General features: G+C 36.5%; 2 protein-coding genes across 3 annotated transcripts in view; both read right to left on the reverse strand.

Annotated features, from left to right (window-relative positions):
• Positions 1-12,837, reverse strand: part of LOC133532004 (protein Atossa) — a 94,181-nt gene that overhangs the window by 34,823 nt on the left and 46,521 nt on the right. The gene's annotated exons all lie outside the window — the stretch shown is intronic.
• On the reverse strand, positions 423-4,566 carry LOC133531886 (uncharacterized). The gene has a single exon (XM_061870289.1). It carries the CDS (start codon positions 4,272-4,274, stop codon positions 3,507-3,509), a length of 768 nt encoding a protein of 255 aa, XP_061726273.1. The 5' UTR covers positions 4,275-4,566; the 3' UTR covers positions 423-3,506.

Consider the following 12,837-nt stretch of genomic DNA (forward strand, 5'->3'; position numbering starts at 1 on the left):
CCGTGTTAAATGAGCGAGACAGACAGTCAGACGTCCCCGATCGCCCGTGAGCTAGAAAAGGACAGACATTTGTTTGTCAACATTCCGCTATTTTAAATATAGAATCGTTTCCGCGTATCAACTATTTATTTATCTAACTTGTTTGATAATATTTTTGTTTGGATTTGGAAACTTCGAATATACGTAATGCGTTTTTAAACGTTTTTATTGTTACATAAATAGAGTTTAATTTTGAATGATTTGCTCGCTTTTCTAGTAGAAATAAGTTTGCAAAACTTAACAAAGGCAGTTGTCGAAGTGATTCATACAACGCATTTTACAATAAAGTCAACAGTTTTCGCTTCTATGAAAAATAGCAGTTCATCGAATTCGTTTTTTGCATATATTAATTTTTATTTTCTCTTATTATAGTGGCTTAATTATTATTATTATTAAAGCTTTATTTATTCCATATTTTGAACAGTTATATATATTATATTTTAAAAACATGAATGATAGATTTATATGGACCCCGTTTGGGTAAAAGCCTCCTCCAACTTATGCCATTTTTCACGGTCTTTGGCTGACTCCATCCAGCTTGCACCTGCGACCTTATAAATGTCTTCTGCCCAACGCCTTCGTGGCTTGCCTGATTTTCTTTTTCCTTGTGCTATAGGCCCTGACCATGTTGTTGTTTTAAGTGTCCATCTTTTATCGTTAAGTCTAGCAATATGACCTGCCCATTTCCATTTGAGTCTCAGTGCATGCTGAAGGGAATCTGTGAGTTTGGTTCTCTTTCTTATATCTTCGTTTCTTACTTTGTGTATTTTTCTTAAATGTAATAGACTTCTTTCCATCGAGCGCTGACAAACTGCAATTTTATGTTTTATTTTGTTGGTGAAAGTCCATGTTTGGCTTCCATAAGTTAGGCTGGGCAAAATGCATATATCCATTACAGTTTTCTTTAGTTTTAAGTGGTAATCCCCTTTCAAAATTTCTTTTAGTGCCCAGAATTTTTTCCAACTGCAGTTGACCCTTCTGTCTATTTCCTCCTCGTTGCTGTCTGCGTTAAAGGATACTCGTTTTCCCAGATATATATACTCATTGACATATTCTATGGGGTTACCTGATACGTGTATCTGCTTTCTTTTACTATAATTTGTCATTACTTTGGTTTTTTTGGCGTTCATTTGTAGTCCTACTAATTTGCTTTGAGTATCCAAGGTCTGTAGCATTTGTTCTAGCTCAGTAGCTGATTCGGCGAAGATAGCAATATCATCTGCAAATCTGAGGTGACTTAGGTGACAGTTTTTAATTCTGATTCCCCTGTTAGTCCAGTTGATTTTCTCAAATACTCCTTGCAGTACAGCTATGAACAGTTTTGGAGACAGAGGATCACCTTGTCTGACGCCCCGTCCAATGATTATCTCATGCCCTTTGCTTTCTAGTTTTACTCGGCTTGTACTTTGTGAATAGATGTTCATAATAATGTTTATATAGACCTTGTTTATTCTGTTTGATAGAAGTGCTTTCCAAATGGAGCTGTGAGTTATACTATCAAATGCCTTTGTATAGTCCACAAAACCAATATATAACGGGTGGTTGAACTCTTTACATTTTTCAAGTATCTGTTCCAGAGAGTGGATGTGGTCTATAGTGGAAAAACCGGAGCGGAAGCCTGCTTGTTCGATTGGTTGGTTGTTGTCAATAGTTGGTGTTAATCGGGTTAGTATTACGGAAGTAAACAGTTTGTAGACGCTGGACAGTAGACTTATTGGCCTGTAGTTCCCGATGTCTGCAGGGTCGCCTTTTTTGTAAAGAAGTATGATTTCCGAGGAGCACCACTGTTTAGGGGCTGTTCCAGTTTCAAGGACCATGTTAAACAGTTTTTCTAAGTAAGGAATGAGAGTCTGGGCTCCAATTTTTATGGCTTCATTACTTATGTTGTCCGGACCCGGACATTTCTCAGATTTTAAGTTCTTTATATGTCTGAGGATTTCCTTCTCCTTTATTGGCTCAATTGGATCCAGGTTGAGGTCTTTTGTGGATTCATTCTCGTCATTATTATCTGGCTTCTTGTAAAGCTCTTCATAAAAGGATGTGGCATGATCTATAATCTCTTTTCTTGTCTTGGTTTCCTTTTGGCCATTTTTTAGTTTATCAATCCAGTCTTTGTGTGTACTTAATTCTTTATATGCTCTTTTACAGCTTCTGAATTTATTTAAGTTTTTCTCTATGACAGTTTTTCTGTGATTGTTATAGTCCTGTTTAATTGCCTTGTTAGTTATTTTAAATAGGTGTTTTAGTTCCTGTTTCATATTGCTTGTTTTGGTTTTGGTCGCTATTAGTTCTGTTCTTCTGTTTATTAAGTCTATAGTTGATTCCTGTAAAATTCCTCTTGTCTTTTGGCTGTCCTGAATAGATTTTGCAATCTTAAGACTCCTTACCATAGCATATTCCAATTTATTATAGAAAGTTTGGCTGTTATTGTCACATTTTGTAAGGTCTAACTCTTTAGTTAAAATTTCTCTTAATGTTTCTATGAATGTAGATTTTTGTTTGTCTGTTTCAGGTGCTTTGGGTACAGAAGTAAAGTTTTTTCTATTTAATTTAGGACAATTCATTGTGAAGGTACATCTCACTAATCTGTGGTCGGATGGAAATGAGAACTTGTTCAAGACTTCTATGTTTTTTATATTTTTGGGTATGTTGCACATAATAAAATCTATTTCGTTCTTAATTTTTTGATTAGGAGATATCCACGTCCACTTACAGTTAGGTTTCTTCTTGAAGAAGGTGTTCATTAGAGACAGTTTTTGTTCACAAGCATATTGGACGAGTCTTTCTCCTCTTTCATTTCTTGTTCCGTATCCATATCTACCCATTACTAGGTTTTCATGTTTTTTGGGTTGGCCTATCTTTGCATTAAAGTCCCCCATGACTATTACTATTTTGTCTTGATTTTCATGAGCTCTTCTTAGGTCACCATAGAATGTATTAACCTCATCTTCGTTTGCTGATTCAGTGGGTGCATAGGTCTGTATTATTGTTATAGGGACCTCTCCAAATTTGAGTTTTAGAACCGCAACTCGTTCTGATATTCCACTATAACTAACAATATTTTGTAAGAGGGTCTTTTTGATAAGGAAACCCACTCCATGGAGCCCTTTCGTTTCTCCTTTGTAGCAAAGTATGTATTCTTGGTGTTCTTCGATTTGGCAACCTAGTTTCCGTACTTCACTGAGACCCAATATGTCAAATTTAATTTTATTAAGGGCATAGGTTAATTGTAGTAGCCGTTCCGGTGAAGATAGTGATCTTACATTATAAGTACAGATTTTCAGTTCATTAGGTTTAAAGTCGCCTCTTTTGTTTTTTGTTTTATTCTGTGATGGTTGTTTACTATTTGGAATGTGTACCTTGGCTGTTGTTAAGTCTGTTTCCTTGGTTGGAGGGTGTTGGTCTGACGTCCCACGGGGACCAGCCGGGTTGGGACCTGATACTTTGGTTGTTTGTTGCTTTGGTTGCTATGATGTTTCATCCTGTCCGTTTGCTGACCGCTGCCTCGCATATTCACAGGAGTTTGAGTTCGATCTGGCTCTCATCAGATCAAAGGCATTTGTTTTATTCTGTAGTGACGATGACGAGGTAGCAGTCTGTTGTTTCTTCGATTGAGAGTTGCTTGAAGGGGAAATAGACAGCTCTCTTTTTCTGTTTTCTCTCATGTCTGGGTTTTCTTTGATTATTAACTTGTCGTATTTTATATAAGCCACCTTTCCCTTGTTCCTTTCTTCAACTAATTGAGGTATTAATGCCTTCCTTTTTTCTAAAACCGCTTTGGAGTAATCTTCTGCAAGTTGTAAAACTTTAGACTTGTTCTTGTTTCTTAGTACTTCTGCCTTTTTCCATCTGTTTACAAAGGACAGAACCGTAGGTCTTGGTTTCTCGCTAGTTTTTTCCTTTCCAATGCGGTAAATTTTATTTATCTCAGGAGCTTCAATGGATATGTTGAGTTCAGTCAGGAATTGTTCTTGCACCTTTTTGATAAGTTCTATCATAGATTTCTCCCCTTCATTCAGCCCGTGTATTATTATATTGTTGCTTTTCTTTTCGTTTTCCATAAATTCTATTTTTTTCTCGAGTAAGTCCACCTTCTTAGTTAATTTTTCATTTTCTTCTATAAAAGGTTTTAGTTTCTCATCTATTTTTTCAGTTATTCGGTTTGTGATTAATTCGGTTTGGTTCTGCATTTCTTTTTGCATATTTGCAAAATAGAGTTCAAATTGCGCTTCCATGTTTTTGATGTGCGTAGAATGGAACGTAGTTTTAGTAGGATATTGACTCTGCACACTGGCAACACTATGATGACAGTAGGACGTTAACTGTCACTACTTGTCTCTGCTTAAATCGTAACCTCTAAATATCCGCCCGTTTTTTGTCCCGAAATATGCTTTTATAATCGGCTTTTCGCACCAAACTATTATTTCGAACACTTTTTATCACTTTATCTATGACTTGTAACTGTTTTTAGTGGAAACTTCTTCTTCTAACTATTTATTTTGCTTTGTTTTAAAGGAGTAACACTACCGAGAGTGGCTTAATTATAATAGGTATATTATCGTGAAAGATATTTTTCTGTTAATAAAGATCATCATAGCTTGATGATTTCGATTATTACAATTAGGAGGCATTTTTCTAGCTGTCAGACACTCTAGTTCTACGTTCTACGAACAGTACGAACTACGAACCTAAAAAGTCTATTGACGAACTATGACAGCCAATGCTTGCTGCAGATGAATATTAAACATATAGATGACATGAGTATTAAACATATAGATACATTTTAAGGTTGAAAATGACTAATATCATCGTAAAAACAAGGAGACTTGAGCCCTTTTTCGAATTTAAGGTTTCAAGATAATTTTAAACTGTTTAAAGTGAAGACAAGTTTCCGATTGTTTATTTTTAAAGTGGATAGTTTTAAAGCGGTCATCGTCCTCTTATTTTTACCCGACCCCCTGACAGACTTATGTCAAAAGGTCAGTCACCCCGTTTTAAGTACGTATAGGTTGTGGCCCTTTCCCCTGTGGTGGCATTATGATAATTGTATTTTAATATTAACCCATTCATTGCCGACGCCTCATATTTTTACTCATCACGCAGTGCCGCCGCCTTCCACGCGACGACGCGAATTCGCGTCCGCGGCATTACGTTAACATTTCATGGACGCGAGTTCGCGTCCGCGGCATTAGGTTAACCTATTTCAAGGGCGCGAATTCGCGTCCTCGGCATTACGTTGTCAAGGACGCAATTTCGCGTTTTCGGCATCGTAAGTGAAATTTTTGCGCCTAAAAACAGTTTTTGTCGAAAACGTATTCAGTATAGACGTGACGGCCGTATACTTCAGACGTATATGAGTTTTTAATGGTTTTTAGTAAGATTATAAAAGTTAAAGAAAGTGTTTAAAGCAAGTGTTTAGATAATGGACAAAAATATTAAATATTAAATGCAACCCATTTTATTATAGTTAAATATACAGTCGAAAATGTTTAGTACCCCTGGACATAAACATGTCTGCGTATCTAAATTATTTTAGTAGTTTGTATTATTAATTGCCACAATCACTTATAAAGTATATGGCACATGATTAAATTACTATCATTAAATATTTTTCGCGATAAAAGGTAAATGACAATTACCTAATATAAACATAATGGACGGGAATCCGCCTCCGCTTCACCCGAAATGAAAATGTTGAGTATTACAAATGTGTTTATTTTAATAACCGGTAACAGTATACAATTTGTCTTTAAAAATTACATCTCGGGATAAGTTTTTTTAAATAAGTGTTTTTCTAGCAAAAACTATTTTTTCTAAATTACAAATGCACTGAATCCAAAAACCGAAGTATAATATTCTCCTTCAAAAAATAAATAGTTGTTTTCTAGTAAAAAAACGAGGCCGCGAAATCGCGACCCCGGAATTACGATCGGACGTGAATTCGCGTCTTCGGCATCCGAGATAAGAATTATGAAAATTACAAATGCACTGAATCTAAAAACCAGCAACAGTATAATATTATCCTTCATAAATAAAGTAACATTTTGGTATCAGCATTTAAGTACAGTTGTTTTCTAGCAAAAAAAAACACAACTCGAGGACGCGAAATCGCGTCCTCGGCATAACGATTACACATAACATGGGACGCGAATTCGCGTCTTCGGCATCCGAGATAAGAATTATGAAAATTACAGATGCACTGAATCCAAAAACCAGCAACAGTATAATATTATCCTTCATAAATAAAGTAACATTTTGGTATCAGCATTTAAGTACAGTTGTTTTCTAGCAAAAAAAAAACAAATAACTCGAGGACGCGAAATCGCGTCCTCGGCATTACGATTACACATACATAGGACGCGAATTCGCGTCTTCGGCAATGAATGGGTTAACGTAAGTATTTGCATTTGAAACAAAGTTTAATTAAACAGAAAACATGTCTTTTGACTTTTGTGTGACTTACAAATTATGTAAATGTAATTTACTTACATATATCAAGTATTGTAAACACAGGTATTCTCAAAACTTAACCGTTATCTGAACAAATAACCTATGTGTTAAATTACTTATATTAAAAGTTAATGCTAACACTAAACCTTTTTACAAGTTTTTATTTCACTTGCCCTGTTATAGTTAGTGTGGGTCAATGGGTTAAATTTAGCTTTTAAGATTTGACCGTCAAATCTTAAAAGCTAAATTTAACCCACTTCCCGATATCCGAATGAGCTGGATTTTGAATACATGTGTAAATCGGATGACAATGCAATATTATGATGACATGGAGCTAATCTGATGATGGAGACAGGAGGTGGCCATGGGAACTGTGTGATAAAACAACGCAAAATAATTGTGTTTGGGGTTGTTAGAATGTCTCGATGAGTATTAGGTAGCCTGTGGAAAGAAAATAACTTATTCGTTGTGTGGTAAGTGGTAGTTGGAGAGCTATGTGCCCTAAGATGGCAGACCTAAGGCCTGAACCTAAGGGAGATTTCATTGACACCTTTAAAACTAGGTCTATTTTAAACACGTATTACTAAAAATTACCCCAATACATTCCCCTAGTCCCGTTTATTTTAAGGTAAAATCTTCCAAATCGACCTAACTTTACTGCGCAACAAATGACGTAACCAGGTAAAAAAGTACCAGGAAGACATAAATCGGCAAGCGATTACGAATTCAGGAGTCATATTCCCACCGCCTTTAGGATCCTAGCCGAGTTTAACGCTCTAAGAACCAGTATACCGATATTCGCATAGGTAAATAGGATTTGAGATCAATTTAACATGGTTCATTTGGCAGTGCGATTTGTTTGCAGATACGCAGCTATGGAAATGAGACTAACGCATTGTTCTAATCAATAATGGATTCTCCGTCATACGCAATACGGTACACGGGGATAGGGACATATCTACGCATAGGCAATCATCAATAGGTAATTATTCAGTAATAATAGGACAATAACATCCGTGGGCTTTATTTACTGTTTGAATATCAAAAAACAATCATCTGCCTCTTTACGTGATATTATAATGAAGCGTTAAGATGCTCAGACATATCTGATCACGGTTGTAATAAGGTATAGTTCATGTCACGATGATGCGCAGATTCGTCAAATCTAACTTTTAATAACATGACATTACGATTCAAGGCGTGAATGACACGATCTATATATTGCAAATTTGCTTCATAAATAGTATGTGTAGGAGGACTAGGAGGGGGCGTAGAACTAGGAAGTTAGAAGGGAACAGAAGATTTGTCGGACCGCGACTTGAGACTGAATCGCTTAAAGTCGTCTGGTTCAAACAGAAATATATGTACATATGTATAATACTCAAAAGAAAATAAGGGCCACTAAGAATTTTGGTCATCATATTACAGGAAAACTAATTTTATAAACCTTAATATATAACAACCAAAGCCTTTTTTAAATGTTATTAAAACAAATACAGGCTGTTTTGTGAAAAATACGATGTGTACTCGTAAAATGTAAGATAGGTGTACTCTGTACTGTGTACTGTACCAAAAACTGTACTGTCCACGAGTTTTTGAAATTTATATTAAAAAGAACCTACTAAAGAGTTACTCATTTACACATTACAATAATAATATAGGCCTTGCCACTTCCACTTTTTTTTATTCAAGTTGAAAAAAATAATATCCGCAGGCACCAGATGAGGTCAGAAAAGATATAGATACCCTATCTGACATTTAAATTTGGCAAACGAGGCACCCAACATCCTGTTTCCACGTTGTGCTTTTCACGGAACGTTCAAAACGTTGAACGTTTTCTTTTGAGCAGTATATTATGAGTCTAGGATTAGTACTGTTAATGCGATTAATAACTACAGGCAGATCGATATAAACACGTGTATCATATACTTAGTAACAGAACTAACATTTTGTATGTAAACTACAAGACAACCTTGGCTATTGCCAATACTAACGCAATAACCTGCTTTCATTCAAAAATATATTCTATTACAGCAACATAAAATCCATATTCGAAAACCGAAGAACGCACTTATAACTTTATTCTATACACTTTCGTAATACCGTTTGTTTCAATTTCAACTTAATTTTAAAAGCTATAAGGTTCAATTTAGGTTGCAAATGAACTGTTCGATTTTCGAATGCATTGCTGACGTCACGTTCGACTGGCATAGAAACGTTGTTGTCAAGTGGAAATTGTAAATTACCTCCTAGCGTTTATGATGTCCGCGTGTATTGTAACCTGGTACATGTCTAATAAAAGATTGTATGAAAAGGTTGATTTTATGACTCCTCTACAAGATGGGCCCGCCCATCAAGGATAGTTAGTTGGGCGAGCGATGGTGCAGCATACGCATCTACACGTAGCCCATACCATAGTACGTGCTCTCAACCATCGCATGGCCATCTCGCTAGTCCAGCGCCTGGCCATCTTGTAGAGAAGCCAGTACTGGAACCCGTTTATTTGGATTGATAATTTACAGAAATTTATTTTATTACTTGAGGCTTGTCACAGTTATTGCCGCTATTATCAAGTCAAGACCCGATGATGTGATAGTGTAGAAATCGAAGGAACTCTTCATATAGTATAGGCACATCTATATTACTAATTTGGATTGTTTTTATAGAATGCATTTGCTCTCGAAAAGCAACATTTCTTCTTTTTCTCGCCACTTCCCGTTACGCGGAGTCAGCTTTCTTAATTCTGAGGGCCTACCGCGAACCACGTTCGACGTGTTGCCTCCCTGTCACACTTACGTACGAATTCACAAGTGCGACAGAGAGGCAACACGTCGAACGTGGTTCGCGGCAGGTCCTCTGAAGCCAAAGCCATACCACTTGCTCCGTTGATAAGCGTCGTCGGGAGTTTGGCCGTTTTTGTATGAATAATTATGAAGTCGGTTCTTTTTGCTAAGTATTAGTAGATAATGAATTTTAAAAACGATTAGAAGTCGTATAAAGGTCACAAAAGCGATCTAAAAGCAATAACGCATAGGCGTCTCATCGTCTACTCTTTACGCAACGGAGCCTTGGCACGGTTTACGAGCGCTTAGAAACATGTGTTGGTCTGTATTCCTATCCATTGTGGAGATAAACCAATGTAAGTAGACCTCTAAAATCCGTCTAAGCTAACTTTGCAGCGTTTGAACAGAACAAAGTGAAGCCATGTCATTATAAATATCATATTTTCATACAAATTTGACATTAATTATGACATCGCCCTGCAGATGCCCTGCAAAGTTAGCTTGATTCAACTCCAAATGTGAGTTCTGACATGAGAAAAATTAAAAAGCAAATTTCAGCTCATACAAAAATCTACATACAAAATGTGACGGAGTACATTTTTTGGCCGCAAAACACAAAACAACGAAAATAATTTTGACCCAGTTACTACGCAATTGTATTAATTTTTTTTAGTACTTACGCAATTTTGGAAACTTTCCGACGGGACATAGTAATTCTTAATATTCTTATATTATCTCGTGCGCTTGTGCTTAGAAAAAGCTATTGAAATAAGATTTATAGTCGGAAATACGCTCACGATCTCCGTGAGTGAGGAGATAATTATTATAGTGTAGTTGCATAATAACACATTATAGTACGAGAAATACATAAACAAGTGGCCGGCTGTCTTCAATAAATACCCGATAGATCAACTATTTCTTGTACATAACAAAGAATTTGTAAGAAAAATGTTACAATAAGACCTTCTGTATTACATATTTGGTACCTAAATAGCACCCAAGATTGCTTAAGCTGTTCCAGCCACCACTGATATTATTTATGTATATAGGTTTATAAGAAAATAACTTGGATCTCAATATACTGGAATCGATATTCAGTGTGATTGTCAGATGAAAGCTTTGTAGTTAAGGTTACATCTCATTAAATCGACCTACTGAACTTTTCTTTCGTAACATTAGAAATTCGACTATACAGGGACTACTATCGCAAGCTCTTATCTCATATAATTCATTCACAAAAGCAACCGTGCACGTGCAAGAATAAGGTGGAAACTTCAATGAGACGAGGAAACATTATCTACGCTTGTGAAAATCACGCGACACAATATCCACGAATGTAAATGCGTTATGATTAAGCGAAATTAAACCTTGAATATATCGCATTAAGACTGTAATTGAGATGGTCCATGTACAGAAATGCAAGTACGCTCGGTTTATGCGAAATGAGACTTTGAACTTTCCACGTTAAGGTTGTTTAGAATGCAGTTGTGAGGTAAACTGCAGTGAAGTAAAGTGAAACGTGGATGAGTAGGTAGATGACGTCACATTGTAACGTTTCAGTTATGGACGCCTGGTAGTTATGTGACGCATCCAAACGGATGTTTAGATTATTTAGCTGAAGTCTTGGTTAGTCAATGTTAGTCATTCGGGAGTACAATTTAATAGGTTATTTGTTTCGTTTCATACAAGTTTTTACTGCCCACTGTAAAGCGTGAATGAATGACTTCCATAATTAAGGTGGGTATGCATTTCTGCAGCTTGCAAAAGTTGCAGAAATGCATCTAACGAGCCTGGACTCTAACAAAGAGAATTGATTGTAATAGAGGTAAAGTCTAAGTAAAAAACGTTGCCCTTGGTTTGACATCCAAAACAGATGGCGCTGTACTGTGCCATATGTTTTGCGGTCACTGAATTGTCAAACGTCAACTTTTGACAATCACACAGTTCAGCGCCATCTCGTTTACCTGTCAAATTTGAAGCACGAAGTCGTCTTAGTTTATACATCTTACTCAATCAATATAATATGTTACGTCGTCTCATTATGATCCTATACTTCCTATGGTAACTTTTTAGGAGATAAAATAAGGATAAATTATTATATTTATTATATATATTAAATAAAATAAAAATATTTGTTAATAATGTTAGTACTTTCCGCCCTTCGTGTTCCAACCATACTTCCTATATCAAAGACCAAGTGAATCACATTTGACCTATAGAACGATGACGACATCGTTTCGTAAGAAATAATGAAACTATTTAATAGGACGTAAATACAAGTATAATCACTATAATCAGTGATCTGTACCCCTAGTGTAAATTTAGTCGATAGCGAAACGTGACGTACGCGTATGCGTTAAGTCTCATTTTGTATGGGTTTTTGAACAGCGCGCCAAGGGGGACGTTTTGGAAAGTCAAAAATCTCATACAAAATGACACTTAACGCAAACGCGTACGTCACGTTTCGCTGTCGAAAATATTTACACTAGGGGTACTGATCTAGTAAAACGCACACAAGCTCACGATTTAGGTACGGTGTGAGTACTCGTACGGGCAAAGAATTAAATTTCTGGGACACTTGGGGAATAATTCCCCCGCTTTGTTTTTGGTTTGGGCCTTCTTTTTTATGGCTCCTCTACACGATGGGCCATCATACTGGCTCACTAAGATGGGCCAGAGTGTAAAGAGGGTAGTGGTGTCGGATGGCTTATGGCGCGGCGGGACGGCGATGGGATGGCCACGGTGTTGGTTTTTCGTCCGCACATCAAAGGTATTGGGGCAGCGATGGTGCGTACGTACGTATCTACACGAGGCCCATTCCATAGTGCGTGCGTGAACCATCGCATGGCTATCACGCAGATCTCCATGATAACTCCTTCTTTGTATTATACAAAATAATGATAATAATTCAATTCAATTCATAAACAAAAGTATGCAATTTTTCATCAATGTTTTCTTATGACGTTATCACGCAAAATTATCTTCCGTAAACCGATTTTACAGACAACCATTTTTTTTAATGATCTGTTGGAATGAAATAGGGTTGCCATAATTATTCGGAACGACACTTAAATACGGTGACAGTCGTAACATTTTTATAGGTTACGCTTTAAAAAAATACATTTTGTTTCGCAAATTTTGGAAAAAAGGAAAACCCATAAAAAAACCTATTAGTTTTTCATTGTGCCCTAATTACACATAATATACATATTCCAAATTTCTAATTCTACCAGGAAGGCAGGAACACAAGAATAATAATTTGAGATTGTTTTTTTTATCGTTCGAACGAAAGTCGCTGTCCTTGCTAAATAGCGACACGCGGTTCCAACTGGGGGCCGATTCTGATGCAACAACCTGTTAAGGTTTTCATCTTGTTTTGAAACGACCATGAGTCGTGTCATCATCATTAGGCACCCAAGCTCATCACGTTAACCTACATAACATATACACAACTGACCCTCCTGCATAGAACTTTGTTTGTAGGGCAGGGCTTCGCTGGTTGAGGAATGGGAGAGTATTAGACCAATAGTGGGACCGGATTTTTGCCCTATAAGTTTCGATAATT

The sequence above is a fragment of the Cydia pomonella genome, chromosome 26 (genome assembly GCF_033807575.1).
Source record: "Cydia pomonella isolate Wapato2018A chromosome 26, ilCydPomo1, whole genome shotgun sequence".
In the NCBI taxonomy this organism is placed as follows: domain Eukaryota; kingdom Metazoa; phylum Arthropoda; class Insecta; order Lepidoptera; family Tortricidae; genus Cydia; species Cydia pomonella.